The following is a 26,717-nucleotide window of genomic DNA, read 5'->3' as shown; positions in this document are numbered from 1 at the left end:
ATGATAAACTTTTACCGTGAAAATATCAAAGATGCCGCCACCATACAAGCGCCGTTAAATACCTACCTGCACAACGTCAAGAAGCGTGACAAAACTAAGATCGACTGGACCACTGAATCAACGCAAGCTTATGAAGCATGTAAAGAGGGCATAAAAAACGCCGCTTTACTTGCTCATCCGTCTCACCAGGCGACACTTGCTATATTCAGCGACGCTAGCGACAAAACAGCTGGTGCCGCGCTCAATCAATTTATCAACAAGTCATGGCAACCACTCGGCTATTTCTCGAAGAAATTCACCGACACACAGACTCGCTACAGTACCTACGATCGAGAGCTACTCGCTATCTACATGGCTGTTAAACATTTCCGCAAAATGTTCGAGGGACGAGAAATAATAATATTCACCGACCACAAGCCGCTAACTTTCGCTTACACAAAAACAAATACAAACAGCGAATCACCGAGACGCACCCGACAGCTACTTTATATCAGCGAATTTACCACTGATATACGACACGTCAGTGGATCTCAAAATGCAGCCGCAGATGCATTATCACGTGTCGAAGCAATCACCTGTCCGTCGCCGATCGACTACAATCTACTTGCAGAAGCTCAAGAGCGCGATAGCGATACCATTAAAGCACTCAGTCTACAGAGCAACTTATGTTTCAAGAAAGTCAACCTGCCCGTCTTAAATATCAAATTACACTGCGAAACTTCAACCTCACAGTTACGTCCGTACCTACCAGAAGAATACCGACGTACCGCATTCAACGCAGTACATAACGTTAGCCACCCTGGAATCAAGACTACGAGAAAATTAATTACGCAACGTTACTTTTGGCCCTCAATGAACGCAGACGTCGGCAAGTGGGCAAAAGTATGCCTACAGTGTCAGCGCGCCAAAATACAACGCCACACATCAAGTCGATTATCAATTTTTTCACCAACCGAACGATTCGAACACGTTCACATTGATATCGTTGGTCCGCTACCTACCGCGGCCAGCGGTCATCGATACCTCGTGACAATGATCGACAGAGCAACAAGATGGCCCGAAGCATACCCATTATGCGAAATATCAGCTGAAGACGTCGCCAAAGCGGTATACGAAGGTTGGATTTCCCGTTTCGGTTGTCCTGTAACAATAACAACGGACCAAGGACGCCAATTTGAAAGCAGAGTATTTGCATCTCTTTCTCGCTTACTAGGAATCGAAAAAACGCGTACAACTTCATACCACGCACAGTGTAACGGTATCATCGAACGATGGCACCGTGTCCTTAAAGCCGCATTAAAAGCAAGACTACAGACCGCAAGAAGCTGGATCAACGAGCTACCAACCGTCCTACTCGGATTACGCGCCGCTATGCGAAGTGACACCGGCGTAAGCGCCGCTCAGCTTACCTACGGTTGCAACATACGCTTACCCGGTGATTTCTTATCAACGACCCGCAATGACGTCATCATGGACTTTGGCTACATCGATCAGCTGCGCGACGCAATACGTAACTTGCAACCAATGCCGAGTCAACCACACAGCAACACAAAACCCATATTTGTACACCCCGACCTGCAACCGAATCCTCGGTTCGTCTCTAAGTTACGCGTGTGAAAAGTTTAAAAAGTGGAAAAGTGCAAGTGCCCATTTATCTAAAAGCAATACCACTTCCTACACGTGAGAGCAATTCATATTCAGGAGTTAATCGGAAAAATCCATCCTTAAGAAAAAAAGGAATATATATAAATAACTGCAAACAACTCAACCTTATTCAAGTGCCCGTAAATCTGCAACAACCATAAATTAATATCAACTCATCTCATCAGCATCGAGAGTGACAATCAACTACAGCAACAACCTCGACGGGATGTTTATACTATCCATTCTCAAGACATTAAATATTCTGTAAGTCTTTGGTCATATTATTTTAAATTGTTTTTCTTTTTCTATTTACTTTTGTAAGTTCTGTGTATATTTTATTTTGTGTGTAATATTAAAATGGAAAGCCGAACACTAAGTCCGGGTGGTACCAAACCCGAAGTCTGCATCACTGACACAGAAGATGAAAACGCTCTTCTTCCCCCTCCTGGACCTATCACCAGATCAAAAAAGAAACCTTCACCTACAATTTTACAAACTAGATCCGAATTAGAGTTATCAATTCTACTTAAATTCATTAAACCATTCGACGGTTCTAGAAACAAATTAAATTCATTCCTATCAAACTGTAATAATGCTTACGAACTAGCTTCAGAATATCAAAAAGAAATCTTATTTAAATTCATTCTTTGCCAATTAGAGGGTAAAGCAGAAACAGCCTGTTCAATTAAAGAATTTTCGAATTGGCCCCAACTCAAAGAATTTCTTAAAACCCAGTTTAGCGAAAGAAAACATTACACACATTTACTCACAGACTTGCAAGAGTGTAAACAGTTAGCCAATGAACCCGTCAGCCAATATGCACTTAGAATAGAAACATACCTTTCACAATTATTAACAGAAATATCAATCAACCACGGGCATAAGAATAGAGAAATGTATGGCAGAACCGCGGCTATGGAAGAATTAGCCCTCCATCACTTTCAAATGGGGTTGTCCCCCAGAATTTCCAACATCGTTAGATGTAAATCTCCAAAGTCGCTCAACGAAGCTATCAACATCGCCATTTCCGAAGAAAAATTCCAACAATTCCTATTCAAAACAAATTCCCATAAAGAAAAATTTACTAAAGTTTCAATTCACAAATCCGATCCTCCTCCTACTTCTTCAAACCCGAAATCAATTCCGTTCTGCAAATATTGTAAAAATTCAGGGCATACCTTAGAAAATTGCAGAAAGAGGGAATATAATAATAAATTCAAGTCTCAAAATCCAAGGACACCTCAGCGCGTCCATAACCTTATTCAACAGGACAACTCAAATTTCGACTCAAACGAGGGTTACGACACGGTCGATTACGATTCTGATTCAAAAAACGAGTAACCGTCTCGTCCCGGTGTCGTGCGGGACCTTCAATTCAAAAATCGACACCCTCAACGCTAATTACTAAATCCTCTGTATCCGTGCAGCAGAGTAAAACCTCTGACCTGCCAACTACTAAATCCTCTGTATCCGTGCAGCAGAATAAAACCTCTGACCTGCCAACTACTAAATCCTCTGTATCCGTGCAGCAGAATAAAACCTCTGACCTGCCAACTACTAAATCCTCTGTATCCGTGCAGCAGAGTAAAACCTCTGACCTGCCAACTACTAAATCCTCTGTATCTGCGCAGGAGTGTACCACTAACCTGCCAAAGCCTACTAGATCCTATGAAATACTCAGCGACCCTTCGAAAACGCTCTTACCTCATGTCTTAGTTGATTCATCAGTATCTGATATCCCATTATCCCTTTTAGTAGACTCTGGATCATCGATAAGCCTTTTGAAAAACATATCAATTCAGAAACAACCCCGAATCATTAAAGAATCTATTCAAATAAAAGGAATCGATTCTTCAGACGAAGCTATTAATACAGCTGGTCATTTTCAGTTAAAACTAAAAATTTCAAATTCCACATTGACTCATAAATTTCACATTGTAAATAATATTAATTTACCATACGATGGTATCATAGGTTCCGACATGCTTAACGCTCTCAGCTGTAAAATAGATTACACAAAAGACTTACTCTATATAGGTAAAATTACGACCAAACTATTTTTTAATGAACCTATCTATTTAATTCCGCCAAGAACCGAAGCTATAATCGAATGCTCTATTTCCAATCCTAAATTAAAAGAAGGTTTAATCCTAGATCAAAAGATTTATCCTAACCTATTGGTAGCTAACTGCTTAGTAACTGTAAAAGAAAATAAAAGAATTAATGTATCAGTCCTAAATATTTCAGAGGAACCTATAAACCTGAAATCAAATTTTAATCTTAATTTAACTCCTATAGACACTTATAAACCCGATAATTCAACAATATTTATTAATCATATTAGTACAACCAAATGTACTGTTCAAAGAACCAAGGAAGTCTTAAATCAACTACGAATTTCTCACTTAAATAAAGAAGAAAGAGAAGCTCTTCTCCAACTATGTTCTTATTATTCGGATATATTTCATCTTCCAAACGAAAACCTCACATATACTAATGCCATGAGACATGAGATTAGAACAACCACCGACGTTCCAATTCATACCAAAACATATCGTTTTCCAGAAATACACAAAGTCGAAGTCCGTAACCAAATTGACAAGATGTTAAAACAACACATAATTGAACCTTCTAATTCCCCATGGTCCTCACCAATTTGGGTGGTACCCAAGAAACTAGATGCTTCTAACGTACAAAAATGGCGTGTTGTTATAGATTATCGTAAGTTAAATGATATTTCAATAGGCGACACGTATCCTATTCCTCAGATTGCAGAAATCCTTGACCAACTTGGATGTAGCAAATATTTCTCCACGTTAGATCTAGCATCAGGCTTTCACCAAATCCAACTTAAGGATGAGGATAAACCCAAAACCGCCTTCACAGTACCTGAAGGTCATTTCCAATTCTGTCGAATGCCATTCGGACTGAAAAATGCCCCAGCAACCTTCCAAAGGCTGATGAACTCTGTATTGTCAGGACTCCAAGGAGACAGGTGCTTTGTTTACTTAGATGACATAGTCTGCTACTCTCCTGATCTTAATATACATATAAAAAATCTCGAATCCATCTTCCAGAGAATGCGCGAGTTCAATCTCAAATTACAACCAGACAAATGCGAGTTTCTGCGTCGCGAAGCCGGTTATCTTGGGCATATTATTTCCGAAGACGGTGTTAAGCCAAATCCAGACAAGGTCAAAGCTGTAATAAAATTCCCAATTCCTAAAAATCCGAAAGATATAAAATCTTTCCTCGGCCTTGTTTCATATTATCGAAGATTTATTCCAGACTTCTCAAACATTGCAAAACCCCTTACCTCTCTCCTCAAAAAGGATCAAATCTTTTCATGGGAAAATCAACAACAATTAGCATTCGAACTCCTTAAAGAAAAACTTACTTCAGCACCAGTCCTGTGCTATCCTGATTTCACGAAACCTTTCATTCTTACAACGGATGCTTCTAACCATGCTCTCGGAGTAGTCCTTTCACAAGGATCAACAGGTCAAGAAAGACCTATTGCTTTCGCATCCCGAACTCTCAATAAAAGTGAATCCAATTATAGCACAACTGAAAAGGAGTTGTTAGCTATCATATTTGGCTGTAAGACATTTAGACCATATTTATACGGACAAAAATTCCAAATCATTACAGATCATAAACCACTTAAATGGCTATTCAATCATAAAGATCCTTCCAGTAAGCTGCAGCGGTGGCGCCTCAAGCTTGAGGAATACGATTATGAAATCATTTATAAAAAAGGAAAACTAAATTCCGCCGCCGACGCCTTATCCCGTTATCCCGTAAATCCTATATTACCTATAGAACATCCTAGTAACATTCCAAATCCTCAAGACGCCACACTAGATTCGGGACTAATGGATCTTCTCGTCACTCCACCATCATTTAATCCAGATGACGCTTTCATGTCACCCATTCCAATGGAAACCATGTCACACCCTGATATCCAAATCGATAACATATCCGATTCTCCCATCGACCCTCAAAAGGTTTTAGATGAATTCCTAAACCTGGAATCTCAACCAGATACAGGTAATCCAAATAACTCCGAAACCGACCAATTAACCATTCCTGAATTCCCTGAAATTCCTAATATTGACTCTCCTATTACACAAAATTCAGACCGATCTGAACCTTTAATTCAAGAACTATTCAATGGAAATTATTCACAGTTTTCTAAGTTAACAAAATCCAAAACCTTTGAGTCTAACGCTAAAATTCTAGAATCAAACTCGTCTATCCTTAAAAGTTCCGACAAAGTCATTATCATACCAACCTCAATCGACTTAGATGATAGCAATCCCTATGTCGAAGAAATACTTTCGGAACTAACAAATAAAGAAGAATTCTTAAATAAAGAAAGAACTCTATATTCTTATATCTTGTTAAATATTCGCGATAAGATCATATATTTATTATTTACAAAAGTTCACCATTTCGACAATTCATCTTATGAAGATATTTATATTAGTTTAAAAACTCTACGTGATGAAATTATCTCTAAATCTTATCAACAAATAAGTATTACTAATTTTAAAGATCCTTTCGAATCCCATATATACACAAAACTGTATAATATAATTTTAATTCTATTTCATAATTCCAATATCTTCATTACTATTCATAAAAATTGTCTTATTTTCCCTTCACTTTCTGAAATAAAGAAAATTCTAAAAGAAAATCATGACATACCTATCGCAGGTCATTTAGGCACTATTCGCATGGTCAAACGCATCCAGGAAAAATATCACTGGAAGGGCATGCGCAGTGATATAGAAAACTATGTAAGATCCTGTAAATCATGTCAAGAAAATAAAGCCTTGAGAAAATTAAACAGAGCACCGATGCAAATTACTACTACTTCTACTACTCCTTTCCAACGCATCGCAATGGATATAGTAGGTCCCTTACCTGAATCAGGAACTGCAAAGGTAAAATTCATACTAACTCTACAAGATGATCTCACAAAGTTTTCCGTTGCATATCCAATCCGTTCCACGACCGCCGAAGAAACAAGTGACTGTTTAATACATTTTATCACACTCTTCGGTATACCTAAAAGTATTCTTACGGATCAAGGTACAAATTTTACGTCAAACCTCTTCAGGAAAACTTGTGATTTCATGAAAATAAAACAACTCTGGTCAAGCCCTTACCACCCACAAACACAAGGCGCCCTAGAACGTAGTCATTCCACGTTAAAGGAATACCTCAAATCATTTGTTAACCAAGAACAAGATAATTGGCCTAGATATGTATACACGGCTATTATGACCTATAATACATCCGTTCATTGTACTACTAACTACACCCCTTACGAACTTTTGTTTGGACAAAAACCCTCTATTCCTGATTCAATATATAATACAAATCCTGATACCACATACCCTGAGTATCTCAAAATGCTAACTCATAGATTAAAATACTCAAGAGAAAAAGCCCTCGAAAATATCACGAAAGCTAAAGAAAGGTCAAAACAATATTACGACTCTCATACCAGACCCATAACGTATAAAATAGGCGATTATGTCTATGTTAAAAATCATTTAAGACTCCGAAAAGCACTTTCCCCTATATGGAAAGGCCCTTATAAAATAATAAGGATAAACGGTAAAAATAACCTTACCTTACTTATTAACAGACGTCATGTCACACATCATTTCGATGAAGTGAAACCCGCTAATGTTTCACATGACTATAACATATTATAATGTTGATAACGTTAGAACCTATTATTAATTTTACTATATTATCTTATTTTATTAACCATATAAATTACATTTATTAAGATAATATTTTCGTTACAGCGTATTGGCCTACGGAGAATTCATACATCCAATCACTCACAGTCCCGGGTTGTATTTTGACCCGATTGGGAAACTAAACATAAACACTGGGTATTTAGATATTGTATCACCTCTCGATATATCCCACATAGAACCACACTTAGGAAATATAAATTCAATTTTAGTTACCATTAAATACATATGTCGACAACTACAATTAGAAACAATAGACAATCTAGAATGTCAAAACATACTAGAACCCTTAACAGTCAGATACCATGACTTAGTTAATGAGTTTTCTTCTATTTCCCATTTAACGGACAGCAACAGACATAAAAGATCACCCTGGCTTGGTGGCATCGGATCCCTTGCTAAAATAGTTTTTGGCACCCTAAATGAGGACGATGCTATCAGATATGATAATGCAATACGTAATAGCGAAAATAATGAAAAAAGGTTGGCCTCCTTAATAAAAGAAAACATATTAGTCACTAGTTCTACTCTATTTAAAATTAATGAAACCTTATATAAAATTAAAATTAACGAAGCCAATCTTAATAACGCTATCAACGAATTCTCAGTACATATAAAAAACTTAAGTGTATTTTCCGATCAAATATTAGTAAAATCTAAAATTAATTCTATAATAAACAGCTTAGAAGCTTCCATGCTAACATTGTCGTTTCAACTCTCTGACATTGTCTACGCGATCATTCTCAGTAATCAAAACATCCTTCATCCGGCCGTCTTAACGCCCAAACAACTGTACTTAGAACTCGTTGACTATTATAAACATTTACCTGTAGACTATAAGTTCCCAGTAGAATTAGAATTAAACAACATGTACTCGTTAATGAATGTATCCGGTGTAACGTGTTATAGCTTTAATAACAAAATCATTTTTATTCTAAGAATTCCATTAGTGTCTCCAATTAGTTTTAATTTATATGAAACAATAGCACTACCAACGCCTTATAGTAATGTTAATCCAACCGCTTTCAGTTTTATTATTCCTAGTTTTAAATATATCGGAGTGACCAAAGACAAATCAGAATATTGTCATTTAGATAGTCTTAATACCTGCAAATTTGTTAATCTCAACAACTATATTTGTGACATCATGAACACCTTTTCAACGACTGAAAACCCTAGTTGTGAAACTGAAATCCTGTTAAATTTAATTAATAAACTCCCAAACCAATGTAAAATAGAATTCATACATGGTACAGTAGATATTTGGAAAACTCTTTATAATAACAATTGGCTTTATATACAATCTCATACCAATAAACTGTTTATAGAATGCTTAAACCAAAATGTAATCGAGAAAAATCTACACGGCATTGGAATTGTTAAAATCCCCATTAACTGTAAAGCACATTGTAAAAGTACGAAATTAATTCCCAAGTTAAAAGTATATTCTCTTAATACCACAGATATTCATGTACAATCAGATTTCAATTTAATTAATGATTCATGTTGTAATTTCGATAAGGTTGTAAACAAATTGAATAATGAGGCTCCTTTAAAACTATTAAATATTAACTTAGACACTTATGCAAACGACCTTAAATCAAAATCAAAGGTCATATCAGCTACCGCTGATGAAATTATAAATCAACATACAATTTTAAAATACGAGACTCAGTATTCAATAATTTTCTATATAATCATAGGAATTATATTAATGTACTGTATTTTTAAGATTTCTTTTATAATAAAGAAACGCAGCCGTCTCCTATCTAGATCCTCTCAATCACAACTTGGTGACTTACCTATAACTCAAGTTACCCCTATTACCTCTTCTATATCTCAAGAATCCATACAACCCCATCACTCTAATCCTGAAATTAATCAAACAAAAAATATCCCAGCACCTAGCATCAGAAGACACCTATAGAGTATATCTTTTCCTAAACTTCGAATTATAACCCCGAAGTTTAGTCTTACCCCAGGAGATGTTACACCCTTATTCTGTTAGCCTTAGAGCTGACTTCATTATTCCTTTTCAACACATAAACACTTTGCTTCCTATAAAACCAACATCCACTCTAACCCCAGTTAGTTGTATCCTACTCCTTACTCAAGACGGTTGCTCCAAATTCATATTTTGTTTTTTTTAAAAAGCTATATTCATAAACAGTTATAACAGTACGCATAGACGCCCTAAAGAAGCCATTACAAGCACCTTACGACGGACCCTATCGCGTGCTGAAACGAGACAGCAAGATATTCACGCTGCAGTTACCTAACCGTGAAATGAATATCTCTATCGACAGACTCAAACCTGCCTACACTATCACCGAGCAAGATGTGCCTACTGATACAACAACGAGTACCTGCAACGAGCAAAACACATCAAGTGCGAGCGAACTACATGAACCATCAAATAGCCTGAAACATCAAAATGACAACAACCTGAAACAACAAGACACTGGGAACACCTCAATACCTACAAGAACAACTCGCCGAGGCCGCGTTATACGCCTGCCGGTACGCTTCGCTAGAGGGGGAATCCTGTAGGTGATTAGTACGTGTCGTCATGAAACAATAATTCGTTCTGAAAAGAACAGTTAATTGCGTTACCGTTAGGACAACCTTTTGCCGCGCCTCGATTTTATTGTCTACGCACCCTTCGCATCTTGGTACCACATGTTTACCACTAGTGGCCAGGTAGGATAATTTTTGTATATAAATCTACAGTTTTTAAAAATTAAACACATTCCATCTTCACCTCTTCTCAACGAATTATTAGGAAGTTTTATTTTAACCAAATAAGGACCAGACAACCTAAAGTAAAACTACCCTAAAAAACCCAATTCTTGGAGCACACTTGAATTGCACACTTTATGTACACACACACACACACCTTATGACTTTCAATACATAGTAGATCAACTGCAAGTCCCGTCCGGTTTCCATTTTATTGTAAGTTTTGGACTTACTAATCCTCACACTACTGGAAATCAATACGACATACGGGATACATACTAATGGTGTGGCCTCGGAGAGTTGACTTCGGGGTGTTAAAGTTCAAGTCAAAATTCAAAGTCAAGACTTAACGCGATGTCTTGGTCACGAATATTAAAATCTAATACGTTGACATACCTCATACAAGGCTAAGACTTTAGGACTAAGACTCATACTTACCATAACATATAGTAGTTTAAACAGACTTCGCATCCGACCGCCGACCCGTGTGAGTCACCAGTGCTCTAGTGCTCTCTCGCTCGCTCGCGTGTGAGTCATCGCCGCTCGCCGCTGTTACAGTGCGCACGCGCTGTCCGACCGCTGCCTTGCTGCCTGCCGCCCTCTCATTGGTCGCTTCGCGTCTTCGGTGTTTGGACATCGGGTTGAAGGCTGCAATCTATGAACGCGGGTTTACCTGTGGCCCTCAGATAGCCACCTAACGGGGCACCGTTTGGCAAAACGGTTATCTGTCGGTTAACGCCTTGTGCGGGAGTGTTTTTGTCCGGGGTGCATACACCGTGCCTTTTTCAAGGCGCGTAACAGCCCCTCCGCTTCCTTCAAGTCCTGTGCACGGCCGGGCCTCCTAGTAGGCACGTATTGGGGAGTAGGTACTCCAACTACTCTCTAGCAACCGGCTAAACACAGGTCCATTGTTGGACGGGTCCTGTCACATCCGTAGGGGCTCTTATACCCAATCTCCTACGGGCTGGTTAGATCGGTGACAAACCTCACCTCCGCTATCACCAGCGGAGACACACCACATAGTAGGGCAAACCATTAGCTTAGGTACTCACCACACTTAGGCAACTAGGTACACACCCGCCGTCAAACTGTTGGCTTCCCGCCATCAGAATGGCGTCCGGGGATCCCCTGACATGAGCAAAATGCTGCTCTTTTTTCAACAGCGTTATCCAGACGCTCTACGGGCTTTCCAAGAGTCCGAAACCGCGGATTCGCCGCGTTCTCCATCGCCGTCGCCGCGTAAGGCTAAGAAAAATGCCTCCGCGAAGGCATCGCGACCTGTTACCCGCTCTCGCTCGCGCTCGCGCTCACCACTCCCTGAAGTGGGAAGCGCTGGCGATGAGGAGACGGGTCTAAATTCACGCCCGTCATCGGTCATGTCGACCCAATGCGCTCCGGCGGTAGCGGTCGACTTAGCCGCAATAAACTCATCTTCCGAGAGCGACGGCTTTCAAACCGTCGGCCGGAAGAAGAAAAAGCGTTCGGCCAACGGCGGTCCTCCCGCTAAAAGGCCCACCCAAGCCACGAACCCTCTGAAGAGGGATCTTAGTTCCCTTTTATCGGGAAAACCTGCGCCCCTGCCCCCGCGGACCGCATTAAAACCCCCCCGCCCGTGTACGTTAGGGACAAGGGCGCATGGCCGGCCCTATCAAAAATTCTCGACACTAAGTCGATAACTTACAAGGCCCGAACGCTAAGGGATAACCTTTGCGTTCAGGTCTTTTCATCCGACCACCATCGATTTTTAACTTCATACCTTGGCTCTGAAGGTATCGGTGGCCACACCTTCCCCCTACCCGAGGAGCGCGTTCTAAGGGTAGTTATTAAGGGCATTCCCAAGGAGATAGACTCCGGGATTGTCCAATCGGACCTCATTGAGCAGGGATACCCCGTAAGGGATGTTTTCTGTATGCTCAAAAGAACGACAAAGGAAGAGTACGCTATGGTGCTCGCCGTACTTGATCCTACCCCGAGTGGGAAAAAGATTTTTAGCCTACGAGAGTGTTGCAAGCTCTCGGGGCTGAGGGTTGAAACCCCCCTCAAACATTCCTTCACACGACAGTGTCACCGCTGTCAACTCTACGGGCATGCGGCCCGTAACTGTTTCGCTAGGGCACGGTGCGTAAAGTGCCTAGGCGACCATGGCACGGCGGACTGCAAAAGAACGCTTCCGTGCGCTGAGCCGCCGGCGTGCGTGCTTTGTGGGCAACAGGGCCACCCAGCGAATTATCGCGGGTGCCCTCGTGCCCCCAAGGCGCATAAGCCGGCGTCTGGGCGCACGGCGGGGCGCGATGCGGTCCGTCGTGGCGCGAGAGCAAAGCCCACGTATGCGCCGGCCCCACCTCCTAAAAATAGTGCCTGGACCAAGCCTCCCGTTACGGAGGGCCCTCCCCAGCTCACGTCAGAGGCCTTCCCGCCTCTGCCAACAAAATCGGTACCCGTGAAGCCTTCCCAGGCGCCGGCGCCGACCCCCGTCATAACGGAGAGGCCCACACGCAAGGTGAGCCCTCCAGCTAAAACCCTCAGCCACACGGCGGAGGTCCGCGACGCCTTAAATCTCGCGTTTAGCATCGTAGACGCGTTAGACATAGACGCTCTTGTCGCCTTCTCCGAGGCTTTCAAATCCACCAATAACGCGGAAGACAAGAAGGAACTAGTAATCGAGCACGTCCTGCTCCTTAAGTCCTCGCGGACTTGCAGACTCCACCACACCGCAATAGCTACGACCACGTCTAGGATCAAGGCTCGATCACTGTCCGTAGTGACTTTCAACGCAAACGGTTTCAAGCCGCAGGCAGATTTGGTTCGAGATTTCCTCGTTCGCCACCAAATAGATATTTTCCTAGTACAGGAATCTTTCCTCAAGCCCAGCGTTCGCGCTCCCAGATTCGCGAATTACAACGTAGTGCGAAACGACCGACCCCGTAGGTCGGTACGCTCATTTATTATAGACGAGCGCTTCACTGCTCGCCGTTAGACCCGCCCTCCCTTACCAATATAGAGTGCTCTGTGTTGCGCGTAGCCATGACTGGCCATCAGTCGATTATTATCGCGTCGGTGTACCTCCCTCCCGCCAAGGACATACTAGAGAGCGATCTCAGAACCCTGTTTGCGATGGGCCCCTCGGTCTTATTAGTCGTGGATCTCAATAGCAAACACGGGGACTGGAATAGCTCAAAACAGAACCCTAATGGGTTAGCCCTCAATAGGCTTATAGACGTGCTCAATTTCAACGTCATTGCCCCCATACAACCGACTCGCCGTGGCATAACAGGCAACGGCCTTCTCTCAACGGACGTAATAGACGTAGCGGTTTTACGTAACGTGGCACTACAGCCGCGAAGCGTAGAGACGTTACACGAGTTAGACTCGGAGAAGAACGCGGCGACTCGCGCCTTCGCCAGAACACCGACCGACGAAAACCGCAGAGCACTCCGCGCCTCGCAACGCCGAGTCAAAGAGCGCATGCGGGAAATTAGAAACGAACGCTGGAACCGTCCTACCAGCGAATTGTCACCTTCGCACACGTCCTATTGGTCTCGCGCGCGTTCCCTTAAAACCGACACGGTGGCGTCCAAATCTGCCGGACGCATTCGACGACGACGAAAAAGCCGAGTGCTTAGCCGTCAACCTAGTGGAGCAGTGCACCCCGTATCTCGATCATAGCGACCCGGCGCACGTCGAACACGTGAACCGCGAGGTCGAACGCATCGTAGCACTGCCCCTCCCTCCCGAGCCGCTCCCTCCTACGTCGATCGCCGAGGTCAAAACTCTAATAAAGAGTTCACTGCCTCGTAAATCTCCAGGTCTCGACGCCATCTCGAACAAGGTCCTCCGGTGCCTCCCGCCCCATCTGATATGCCTACTAGTGTCCATTTTCAATTGCCTCCTTGAAAACTGCACCTTCCCGGCGCAGTGGAAAGAGGCCATTGTCATTGGTATTCACAAACCAGGCAAACCCCGTAACAACCCCACCAGTTACCGCCCTATCAGCCTTCTCAATACGCTTAGCAAGCTTTACGAGTAGGTACTTAAAAAGCGCCTCCTAGACTTTGCCCTAGATAAGGGGCTCATTCCCGATGAGCAGTTTGGCTTCAGGCCGGCCCACTCGTGCGTTCATCAAGTCCATCGAATCACGGAGCACATCCTCTCCGGGATGAATAGCTCCCTGAAACCGAGAGCCACGGGTGCGCTCTTCTTCGACATAGCGAAAGCTTTCGACAAGGTCTGGCACAACGGCTTGGTTTACAAGCTCTACCACCTTAATGTGCCACTAAGACTCGTGCGTATCGTACACGACTTCTTGTCCGACCGCTCAATGCGCTATCGCGTAGAAGGAACGTTATCGTCTCCTCGCCCCATCATGGCCGGAGTCCCTCAGGGCTCGGTCCTCTCGCCCCTTCTGTTCACGCTGTATACCGGCGACATCCCTAGGGCTCCAAATGTGGAGCTAGCCCTCTATGCCGATGACACCGCTCTCTATACCACTCACAAAGATAGAGGTGTCATCGTGGACAGACTCCAGACCGCTACCACGTCGTTAGGCGAATGGTTTCGGAAATGGGCCTTCCAAATAAATCCCGAGAAAAGCGTAGCAGTTCTCTTTGCCATGGGCAACCCCGGTGCTAACGCTAGGGATAAATTTCACCTCAAGACAGAGGTAACCTTATACGGGCAAGCCATCCCATGGCAAAAGTCCGTCAAATATCTAGGAGTCACGCTCGATAGCGGCATGTCTTTCCGTAAGCACATAGCCGCCGTTCGCAAGAAGGTTATTTTGTCATCTCTCGCCTCCATTTCCTCCTAAATAAAAGGAGTCACATGTCTCTCAGACACAAGTTGTCCCTGTACAAGGCCTGCATCCGACCGTGCATGACATACGATAGCGTAGTCTTTGCGCATTGTGCCCCTTCCTATATTCACCGGCTACAGGTGCTTCAGTCGCCCTTCTATGCGAGAAACGTCGATCTCCACCACGACCTGGATCTCCCTCCCATAGCCCAATGGATGAAGTTGGCGTCCACACGCCACTTTGACAAGGCTAAACACCATCCCAATCCGCTGGTGCGTAATAGCATCAACTATTACCCCTTCCCGACAAAAAGGGCTCGTAGGAGGCCCCGACACATTCTAACGGATCCGGACGATACAATTAATGTAGCAAACAATAAATTAAATGCCGCCCGCGCGGCCAATAATAAAAATAGAAATTCACAGATTAGGGTAAAATACCGCCTTCACCGGGGAAGGCGAGGACCTTCACTTCGCACTTCGCTCACTCCAGTGAGCTTCCGCCCTGCCCAGGCGATTGACCACCCCGCGACGGCCCAAGCCGAGGTTCGAGTCTCACAGGAGACGCCCTTGAGCTAGCCCGAGCTGAGCTGTAAAGGCCCTTAAGGCCAACAGCGAGATTCCATTTAAAAAAAAAAGAAAAGTAGTTTAAAATCGCAAAACAAAGCATTTTTAAGACATGTTGTGGCGAATAGCGACTATGTTATTGCAATTTGTTTTTATCAAGTTTGCACTTACTAGTGAATTCCGTACCTTAATGTAAGATTTAGAAGCGAACCTTAGTTTCTAAGTTTGACTCCCGTATGACGTCATTGTAATTAATTATAAAATACAGGATTCATAGTAAGCGCTAAGTCTATGATTGGAACGGTTTTTATAAATATTATTTATTTAATAGTAGTATAGTCTTTGTTAGGATACTGTAGTTCTATTTCGTAAATATTATATCATATTTTTAAATTTAGTACACTTATAGTCTGTATATATATTCAATTTCAGTCAAGTGTCAAGTATTAGTTGCCAATTCAACTTATATGTAATTCTTTTTATACTGTAATTTTAGTTTTTATTGGTTTCTATTTTAAAACAAACAATTTTCTGAAATTAACATTTAGCAAAGATTTTCTAAATCGGCTTTGAAACCTTTGTAGATCACTAATTTCATGCATAGATGTAATGTGATTATTTGAAAAGCAATAATAAATAATTACGTATCTTATAAGTAATGAGTTCTAAAAGGGGTAAACGTAACATAGGGAATAAGCATTTTCCTATTGCTGAATCTGTCAGCATAGCATTAAAAATACAATTGGATAAGTTTCTTAGTGATGAGAATGAGACCGAACTTAAATTTCCGTCTTTTCTGTCTGCCCAAGAAAGAGGCTTCATTCATGAGACCGTCGCAAAATTAGGTCTCAAATCCAAGTCACGCGGGAAAGGTAAATTTCTTTGTTTTGGTTTTTAGAACACTCACGACGTATTTATTTAAATTGCTTGTTTTTATATCTTATTTAAATTTTGTAAATGTTACAGGTGTCAACCGCTACATAACAATATATAAAAGAATTGGTTCAACAATCATACAAAATGATGCCAAATTGATTTTAGACTCTAATATGAGATGTAGTATCACTGAGTTGTTTAATGCATTTCCAATCACAAGTAAGGAAAAGGAAGATCTTAGTTGTTGTCCAGAGAAGGAGCGGAGTCCACAATTAGCTCATAAAAGTATGGGACAATTGAATAATGGTGTTGCTCAGGTAAATATTTATTTTATTTTATTTTAAAATTGTCAGTGTTAAAAAACCAACAGTTATAGAATAATAATACAATGTTTTATGTATATTTGTCATACTGTACTTTCCAATCCATTAAATCATAAAATGTATTCCTATTCAATAAGGCCCTAAAGTAAATTTGTATTTTTATATTATTTTGATATTGTGATAAGATGATTCACTTTTATATCTATGTTTGCAGGTTCCAAGCACGTCATATAATCCTGATTTGATTAAATTTAGAGAAAAATTACCAGTTTATGAACAAAGACATGAGCTAATAAATGCCATTAACTCTAATCAGGTAAAGATGTTTACTATTAATGTATAAAAATATTCTTTTGTAATAGGAAAAATGACAAGGACCTACCATTTGAGAGCTGACAGCTGTGCTTTAAAATTAAGCAGAATTTTTATGTATTTTTGTAATATATAACTGTAGAAAAAAGAGAAGAACTTAGAAAACTGAGCCATAAGCCATTGCATTATGCAAAAGGATAGTTAAATTATAAAAAAGTAATCATATCTATACTTAATTAGGTGATAATAGTTGCGGGAGCAACAGGATGTGGCAAAACAACGCAACTGCCTCAGCTAGTGTTAGAGCACTGTCAGGAGATGAAACAGCCAGTCAGGATTTACTGCACACAGCCCAGACGCATATCAGCTGTTTCTGTTGCTGAGCGGGTATGTAAACTTAAGCCTTTAGTTATATATAGTCTATACACAGAAGGCTTAATCTATAAAGTAGTAGTAGAGATGTAGAAAATGTTAAAATAAGTGCTAAATACACTCTGGTTTTCATATGGTAGCATGCATTATAAATATAAATCTGCCTAAATTTTTGCACACCTTACATTTTACAGTCTTCATCTATAGACATGATAAGCAATGAAGCTTAAAGTGACTTTGTAACATTTATGTTTCAATAGAGCAAAAGATGTTTCATAACATGCTAATGTGTTCCGGCCCTCAACCTGTTTTATTGTCAAGCACTTTATAGTATAATTATTAATAAAGCCTAAATAGGTATAAGTGCATGATTTTAAAGTAATCTTTAGTCTTATTGAAGTGAAACTTCTTTAGGCGCCGTAATTTTTTTTACGGATGAAACGCATTAATATTAGCGTCACGAAGATGTGCAGCGTTTTTGTTGAAGAAAAGGGACAGAGCAATTGAGAAAGATTGAGAGAGAGAGATTAAAGGAAATCGAGAAAAAAAAACGCTATTGGTTGAAGTATTCGTTTCGTAGTTACATATTGGAACTTTAGATGGCAATTCTGTCGCATAACGTCTTGTGCAGTAAACGCACGTATACAGTGTACAATCAGTGTGAATATGGATATATACAAAGACATGGAGTGATCAATACTGGTACTCATATACCATTGTACCAAGATCATCTATTGGTGGGGCTTTTACCTTAGTAATACTTCTGACATGTGTACTTTGTACGCACGCACTTTTTTTTGTCAAAATGTGTTTATGCCGTGATGAAAAGAGACAGATGAGTACTATAGATAAAACAGTACGATTTACGAATGTACGATGTAAGATTTTGGAATGTTTCAGAAAAGTTTCCACATTATCATTTGGCAGCAAAGGAACTGAAAACGACGTCAGTGGTTCTGACGACTTACGTTCTATAAATGATTTTAGGTAGCATACGAACGTATGGAGAAGATAGGACAATCTATTGGTTACCAAATCCGGCTCGAGTCTCGTGTAAGCCCGCGTACAGTGTTGCATTATTGCACTAATGGCGTCTTGCTCAGGACTTTGATGGCGGGTGATGAAGCCCTTACTGGTAAGTGGAAGTAAAATATGCACAAGTGAAACTATTCACTAGGTATTAAAACAAAACTTAGTGAATAGTTATTAGATATAAAAAAACCCCTTATGTATTAAAAAGCAAACCAAACTAAATCTACCCAATATGCTATTTGACAGTATATAATAAAACCTTTTTTAAAGTAATGACCACAAACGAATGTATATTCAAAAAATAAATTTATTTTATGATGAAAGATTTTTATGTACGCTTGCTACGTTCATATATACACTTTATATATATATGTTACTACTATTGCATACTCATCCATCTCATAAATGTTGGTTACTTTTGTGTAGGGGTGACGCACGTATTCGTAGACGAGGTTCACGAGCGAGATAAATTTAGTGACTTTCTGCTGATAGCATTACGAGACGCCTTGCGGACTAAAGATTTGAAAGTCATTCTCATGTCTGCAACTATGGACACACAGATATTCTCCAGGTGAGGCGATTTTTTTAATAATATTATTTTAGCAATTAAATTAACGTCCTTTAAGATAAATGTATTCGAATGAGGATGCATTTTGCAGGTAGAACACGAAAATTACATTTTTGAAAGAAAACACTTTTTTACCGGATTAAAGCTATTTGTATAATCATAAACTTATAATTATTTTACATAATGTTAAATTTAAAATTTTTCGACGTTTAGCGTGCTTTACAGCGTGCATGGTCACGGTGACTGAAGACAAAAGGTGTTGAATGTCAAAAGTATCACAGCTGTAGAGAAACTCAACTCATCTCCGGGGAAATAAATACAGATACCACAACTTTCTCTACTTTTTAAGTTTATAATAATACAAATAGCTATAATCCGGTAAAAAAGTGTTTTCTTTCAATGTGTAAAAGCTATGTTAACAAAAGATTAACCATAAACAAAACATTTTTGTTTAAGAGTTGTAATAGTTAGTGTTTATATCCAAGACATAACATTTTTTAGCAAGTTACTAGATTAGTCGTATTAAAGTTAAGAAACGTTTTGTCAAGTACAGAAGTAATTTAAATAATAATATCATTCAGGTATTTTAATGGATGTCCAGTGATAAGTATACCTGGACGTTTACACGAAGTTCAAAGGCATTATTTAGAAGATATCTTAAAGTTGACCAAGTACACCAACAAGAAAATGTCACAACTGGAACGCGAGCTTAGAGGGAAGCTTAAAACTGGACAAAGCTACTGGTCGCATCTTCAGGGTAGGTTAAATTTTTTTCTAGTTTAATTTTTAATAGCCTTGAAAAGTGATGCATTACTTATGAAAAACACTTTGTGATTTAAAACTTATAGTTATTTACATAATTCTAAATTTAAAAATTTTCCCGATGTTTCGCGTACTTTTCAGCGTGCGTGGTCACGGTGACTGAAGACAAAAGGTGTTAAATGTCAAAAGTATCACAGCTGCAGAGAAAATTGTTTTATCTGTATTTATTGCCCCGAAGTTTTTTATTATTATGCATACACACCTAACATTTTATGTTTCTATTTTTCGATACGAATATAATTTTAGGACAAAAGCAAAGTGATTTAGTAGAAGAGAGTGGAAGTAAAGAGGAAAAAGAGAATCTGGATCCAGCAATGCAAGCTGATATGGATGAGTTTTTAGACGAGTGCTTCAATGAGGGTAGTTTGGTAAGTCATGTGATGTAGCTTTAATCTGGTGCGTGTGCGAGTATTAATTTAAAAAAAGTTCAATCTGGTTTGAAATGATACACTGGGTTAAGGTAGCAGTGTAAGGTATATGCGTTGTGAAGTATTTGAGCAAAGCCTAAATTAGAAATTCATAACACACTCATATATCCCATGTACATTTATGTATCTTTCAATATTAGAATGTATCTGAAAGATTATTTACAAATGTTTATTATTATGTACAGAGCAGTGTTGGCTTAGTGGCTTCAGCGTGCGACTCTCATCCCTGGATGAGATGATGGATTTTCTTTCAATGTGCGCATTTAACATTAGCTCCAACGGTGAAGGAAAACATCGTAAGGAAACCAGCTTGCCTTAGATCCGAAAAAGTCGACGGCGTGCGTCAGGCACAAAAAGCTGATACCTACTTGCCTATTCGATTAACAAATGCTCATGAAACAGATACAGAAATCTGAGGCCCAGACCTAAAAATTTTGTAGCGCCATTGATTTATTTTTTTATTCTATTATATTGTCTGTGTGTCTATATATAGTATTGTCTGTTGTTAACATGGCTTACATTAAAAAAAAAAACACTTTTTAAACGGATTGAATCTATGTAGTATTATTATAAACTTATAATCATTTACATAATTTTAAATTTAAAAAAATTCCGACGTTTCGCGTGCGTGGTCATGGTGACACGCACAGCTTCAATCCGTTTAAAAAGTTTTTTCTATTATTACGTAATAATAATCATGTTCTGTATCCAATGTATCATTAAAATATTTTTATATATATTATATTGTATATACAAACCAATGATATTCTTAGGACTCGTTCAGCCAAGTGCTGTACATGATTCTATCGGAAGGTGTAAGCGTAGATGCGCGTCACTCCGCCTGTGGAAGGACGGCCCTTCACGCTGCCGCTGCAAGGGGTCTGACACAAACTGCGCATCAGATATTGAGGCTCGGTATGTCAGCTTATCACTCATTGCACCTCGATTAGCGTATTTTTTAAAATATTTGACAGAAAAACCTTTTTCCTACGAAAATCCTTGATATATTTGACCTAATCACTCGTTGAAATATTTATATACGTATATTTTTCTTTTTCATCTTCAATATTTCTGTTCAGGTGCTGATCCAACATTTAAAGATAAAAATGGTAAAACTGCTTATGACTACGCTGTAGAAGGCGGTCACTCGGAATGTGCCAAAGGTCTCGTCAGTTTCAACCAAATCGAGGAACCCAAATCCAACGAACAAGAAGAGTCGGCAGCGGATAACTTCCTTTTAGACGTCTACCATCACTCCTTCTCAGAGGAGCTTATAGACCACGATCTTATGTTGGCGTTAGTCAAACATATCCACCTTAACATGGCGAAAGGGAGTATACTAATCTTCCTACCGGGCTACGACGACATCGTTACTCTGCGAGACATGATCCAAACCTGCACAGAAATGAATGCTTTAAAATATCAAATATTCACCTTGCACAGTAACATGCAGACTTTGGACCAGAAAAAAGTCTTCAATCCGCTCCCGAATGCACGGAAAATTATTATTTCAACAAATATAGCAGAAACTTCAATAACGATAGACGATGTCGTGTACGTCGTGGACTCGTGTAAAGTCAAAGAAAAGTATTATGAATCCAATGGAGGTGTCTGTTCCCTACAATGCGTGTGGACCTCGAGGGCGTGTTGCCAGCAGAGGGCCGGTAGAGCGGGACGGACCAAGCCTGGCCATTGCTTTCACATGTGCTCCAAACGACGCTTCAAAACTCTACCTCTCAACTCGGTACCAGAAATTCTTAGGGTTCCTCTACAGGAGCTTTGCCTCCACACAAAACTGTTAGCGCCTGGAAATACTCCTATTGCGGATTTCCTATCGAAGGCTTTGGAGCCGCCTTCATTTTTAGCCGTGAGGAATGCCGTGACCCTACTCAAGACTGTCGGTGCTCTAACTCCTATGGAAGATTTGACAGAAATCGGCCAGCATTTATTAGATTTGACAGTCGAGCCAAAGTTGGGGAAAATGTTGCTCTACGCGTGCGTCATGAAATGTTTAGACCCGATATTGACCATTGTTTGCAGCTTGTCCAATAAAGAGCCGTTCCAGATATCGATGAATCCAGAAAATAGGAAGAAGGGAAGTTTAGCGAGGAAAGAATTCGCCGCAGATAGCTATTCAGATCATATGGCGTTATTGAGGGCATTCCAAGCGTGGCAGTCTGCGAGGGCTAACGGCACTGAAAAGGCGTTTTGTGCCAAAAATCTCATATGCGGGGCTACTATGGAAATGATTGTCGGGTATCGCTCGCAGTTACTTGCACAGTTAAGAGCTCTCGGTCTTGTTAAAGCGCGAGGTTCGGGTGATATTAAGGACGTCAACGTGAACTCTGAAAAGTGGCACGTTGTGAAAGCGGTGCTGGTTAGCGGTCTGTACCCATCCATCGCAAGAGTAGATAGGGATTCCTGTACGCTGAGAACTTCGAAAGAAGTTAAAGTGGCATTTCATCCCAGTTCCACTTTACACAGAGGTGGCGGAGTGAGTGGTTCTCAAAAATCAGTACAAAATTTACCAACAGACTGGGTGGTGTTCGAAGAAATTTCTCGTGTGGGGAGATTTTGTTTTATCAGATGCAACACATTAGTGACTCCCCTGACGGTCGCTTTGTTTAGTGGGCCTCTAAGACTGCCCTCTGGCGCGCTAACGCAAAGAGCCAATCCACCAGGATTGTCGAGCGATTCAGATAGTGAGGCAGACGAGAATAACTCGTCTCCAGATACAGCAGTCCTGACTTTAGATGATTGGATGGCATTTACAGCCGACGCATCGGACGCTATAAGCGTTTATTACCTGCGTCAGAAACTATGTGCGCTTGTGATTCGTCGAATGTCCAACCCAGGGAAACCGATGACGCCACTCGATGAGCAAATCTTAAACGCCGTTGTCCACGTCTTGGGAGCTGAAGAGAAAAACGTAGGCTTACACCAACCAGCCGGCATAGGCCAGCGGCCGAAACCTCTGACTGTCGAATCGCCGATGTGGCGTCGGGAGGACGAACAGTTTAACCGGCACGAGCAGAAATACTACCCGCAATACCAGAACGACTTTGCGAATAGTTTCTATCAGGGCTACGGTTATAGAAATGGTCCAAGACCTGGCTGGAGGAATGATGGAATGCCACAAGGATTTTCATCTCAGTCGTATAGTGGGCCAAAGAGTCCCATTTCTCCAAACGGAAAGACCCTGCTAGCTAATATAGAGAAATACTCTGAAAACGGAGAAAGCAATTCCAGGTACTTCATAGTAAAGGCAGACGATTTGCACAGCGTGGAAATGGCACAAGCGAGTGGCAGCTACCCCTTTACGCAAAACACTATCAAGAAACTGCAAAAGGCAAAACAGGTTTGTTTCTGTAAAACTATATACTTTTATGTCAAATTCAAAACAATACACATAGAAGAAACAACACAATATTAAACAATAGATTATAAAACAAAAGACTAACTATTTCTTAACGTATAGGAAGCATACCACCAGCCCAGTCAGTACACTCAACGGACAATGAAAAGCGTCTGTTAATCTATGCTAGTTAATTAATTATTTTCATACATTGTGATGTGTGTGTCAAGTGAAACGAATTTTCCGACTAAACGAACGGAACGGTTTTGTGGGCGGAGTCTTATGCTATTTTACAAATAATAATAACACTGTCATGTATGATGAAGGAGGGAGACTCTTTTATAGCAGTAGTTATAATCAAATCAACAAACTATTTGATTTGATTATATACTGTTATGATTGTACTCTGAGAATAAAATTATTATTTTCTGTAATAGGAGGGTAGTCGTGTGGTAATGATATTCTCGTGTGCGGGTGCTTCAAAGATAACAGGTGCAGCAGCCCTTGGAGAGGCAGCCTCACCTTTAGACTGGATCAGCAATAACCACATACCCTTTCATATGCTCAGGTAAAAGTTATTTTATAATTTCGATATTTTTTTATTGATGAATTATGGATATTATAAATACTTTTTGTATTTCTGCTTGATTCGTCTTTAGCCCGCGATACAGATTTATTGATTATAAATATAGGAATTTTTTTATTGTATCCCAAAATTAAGACAAACTCACGATACAACAAACAAATTGACTTACACACGACCAGGACCAAAAATAACAATTTAAAAAAAACCTACAGACAAACAAACTTACAATTAAACTACATTTTTAAACCAAGAATTGAATTATCGATAGTGTGTTCCTATTCTACTCTTGGCCGAGGCCAAAGAACAGATTTATTTATCCTCTATAGTCTATAACAAAAGGATAATTGTCTGTTATCGTATTTTTATTTGACTTACGCTTAACGAAATAAATGTTGTTTTACAAATTATATATAAAAGTTTTCGAATCTACATTCTGTAATAGTTTCTAGTTCTAATTCATTAAAAAATTGCAATTTCTTTTATAATTTATGTCAGGTTAACCTTTACGGTTTTAATATTATTTATTTACGTATGCCAAACGTAAAAGTTGGTTATGTCACCAAACGGAATTTCTCTACTAAAAATCTTATACCTAAGATTTCCGAGACGATAAATCGTATAAAAATATTGCAGGCATATAACAAATGGTTTAGCTGGCGGTGCCCGTGTGACTGGCGCTCGCGATGGCACGGAACTGTGCTCGTCAAGCGGACGCGGTCTACTTGCCGCTTTGCAAAGCCGTAGGAGACACAATCCACCGAGGCCCATACAGAAACAACCTAACGACCAATAAATTAAGCTCTACTCGTCCCGTCTAGTAGTAAATTTCTAATAACGCCATCTATTATCAGGGGCTTTCGCCAGGTGTGATAATTTCAAACGATTTGTGTATGTAAATGGTCACGTGGCAAAGCGTGAGGTAATGTTTTTCCCGTGTTCGCGAGAAATGTTTGTCTCGAGCCTCAGTAATGTGAAACACAAAAGTTAGATAGTGTAATTGTGTAATAATGCTACCAATCGGTGTCTAATGTAACATTACTCTAATGGCTAGTACAATTAATTTAGTTTCGTTTGACAACGGAAGATAAGTTGTAGTAAAGGTACAATTACAAAAAAGATCTAACCAAAAGTTTTTTTTTTTGTTTTTTTTATAGGTATGTCATGGCCGAATCGTCAAATTGATTGACGTATCGCGAACTAGCGTCCGTCCGTCTAAATATATTTTTGACATACGGAAGTCAAGACTTAGCGCGTTCGAACAAACAATCTTCCCTAACGGCTTTAAGTGTTTCATTATAAGTACCAAGTAAAAAGCATGTCGAATATCTATCAAAGTTATTTTCAATATTTAATATCATTGCCATGACGTCTTCTGAGAACCTAACGATAGTGACGGTTTATAGAATTATCACTATTTTTCCTAAAAACGCGGGATTTTTTTTACATTGTCTGTTCTTAAGTGTCTATTTCAAAACAGATTGTGGTGCATTGAAAACGTTTTGGAGAAAAAATGTAATTCTGCTTCGTATTTATGTATACTATACAAGTCCTAGATTATCTAAACGAATTAGACATTTTTAAAGAATTTATATAATACATAGAATGTTAACAATAAATTGTTCACGTTTATTGATGTTCTTTAAATGGCAGCTGCATATTGTAAGCCTATTGTGTACTTATGTGTTACTATGTTATTTGTTATGCATGAAAATGCTAATGGTTAATGAATGAGTTAAGTTAATGCAAGTATTTAATAAAATTACCATTCGTTAAGGGCTTTTTATCGTATTCAGATTCAGAGAATCTAAAATGACATGATACGCGATACGATCTGTCTTTCCGTTTGACCAATCATCTATAATCACTATCAATTCGTCCCTCGCCTTACATTCTAACAGCCTTTATCATACATTAACCAAAACATAAGACAGACAATCTGTTTTTCATAAGATGCCTTTTTTTTCATTATTCTTTTCACTGCAGATAAAGATATGGAGCCTTTGCTCAAAATACTTCTTTTATTGTCTTTTTCGTGATTGAATGTCATTAAATATATTTTAATTTTGCTGTATGAAATGTGAATTTATTGTTACAAATTGCAGTGACTTTTTTAACATTCACTTTGTACTTTACAAGTCGGTTCGTTTTTTTCAGTTTAAGATATTTGCATTTATTTAGTATTTTATGATTAAATGTATTTTCCTAAATTTGGAAAAATGTGTGCAATATTGTGTTTTAATAAATATGTCGCACGAAACATTAAATATTGTTAAAAAATAGTCGACTTGTTTTAGTGATTTTCTGGTGGTTTTGAGTTTTAACTGAATTCTTTAATAATCCTTCATACGTCCTGTGTCCGCGTTACACGCACACACTGTTGTTAATTCTCAGGAATGTAACAGTGTAAAGCACTTTAAATAAAATATATGTATATATGTGTGTAAAAGATTTTTATTTTCACAGAATTAGTTCGGGTGAGTTAAAAAAACCGTGAATTGAGTGAAATCATTTATTGTAAAAATACA

The 26,717-nt window shown here is 39.7% G+C and overlaps 1 protein-coding gene across 1 annotated transcript; it reads left to right on the top strand.

Moving 5' to 3' along the window:
* The first annotated feature begins 15,998 nt into the window (after window positions 1–15,998).
* On the top strand, window positions 15,999–26,694 carry LOC123707842 (3'-5' RNA helicase YTHDC2-like). Its single transcript, XM_045658204.1, has 12 exons — window positions 15,999–16,390; window positions 16,485–16,711; window positions 16,932–17,033; window positions 17,270–17,416; window positions 18,389–18,536; window positions 18,860–19,004; window positions 19,583–19,758; window positions 20,070–20,191; window positions 21,025–21,166; window positions 21,331–23,609; window positions 24,044–24,174; window positions 24,826–26,694. Exons 1-12 carry the CDS (start codon window positions 16,177–16,179, stop codon window positions 24,983–24,985), a joined length of 3,993 nt encoding a protein of 1,330 aa, XP_045514160.1. The 5' UTR covers window positions 15,999–16,176; the 3' UTR covers window positions 24,986–26,694.
* Window positions 26,695–26,717: the final 23 nt, after the last annotated feature.

This window comes from Pieris brassicae, chromosome 3 (genome assembly GCF_905147105.1).
Source record: "Pieris brassicae chromosome 3, ilPieBrab1.1, whole genome shotgun sequence".
NCBI classification, from domain to species: Eukaryota; Metazoa; Arthropoda; class Insecta; order Lepidoptera; family Pieridae; genus Pieris; species Pieris brassicae.
Note: the sequence above shows the minus strand (reverse complement) of the source record. Positions and strands in the feature narration are given on the sequence as shown.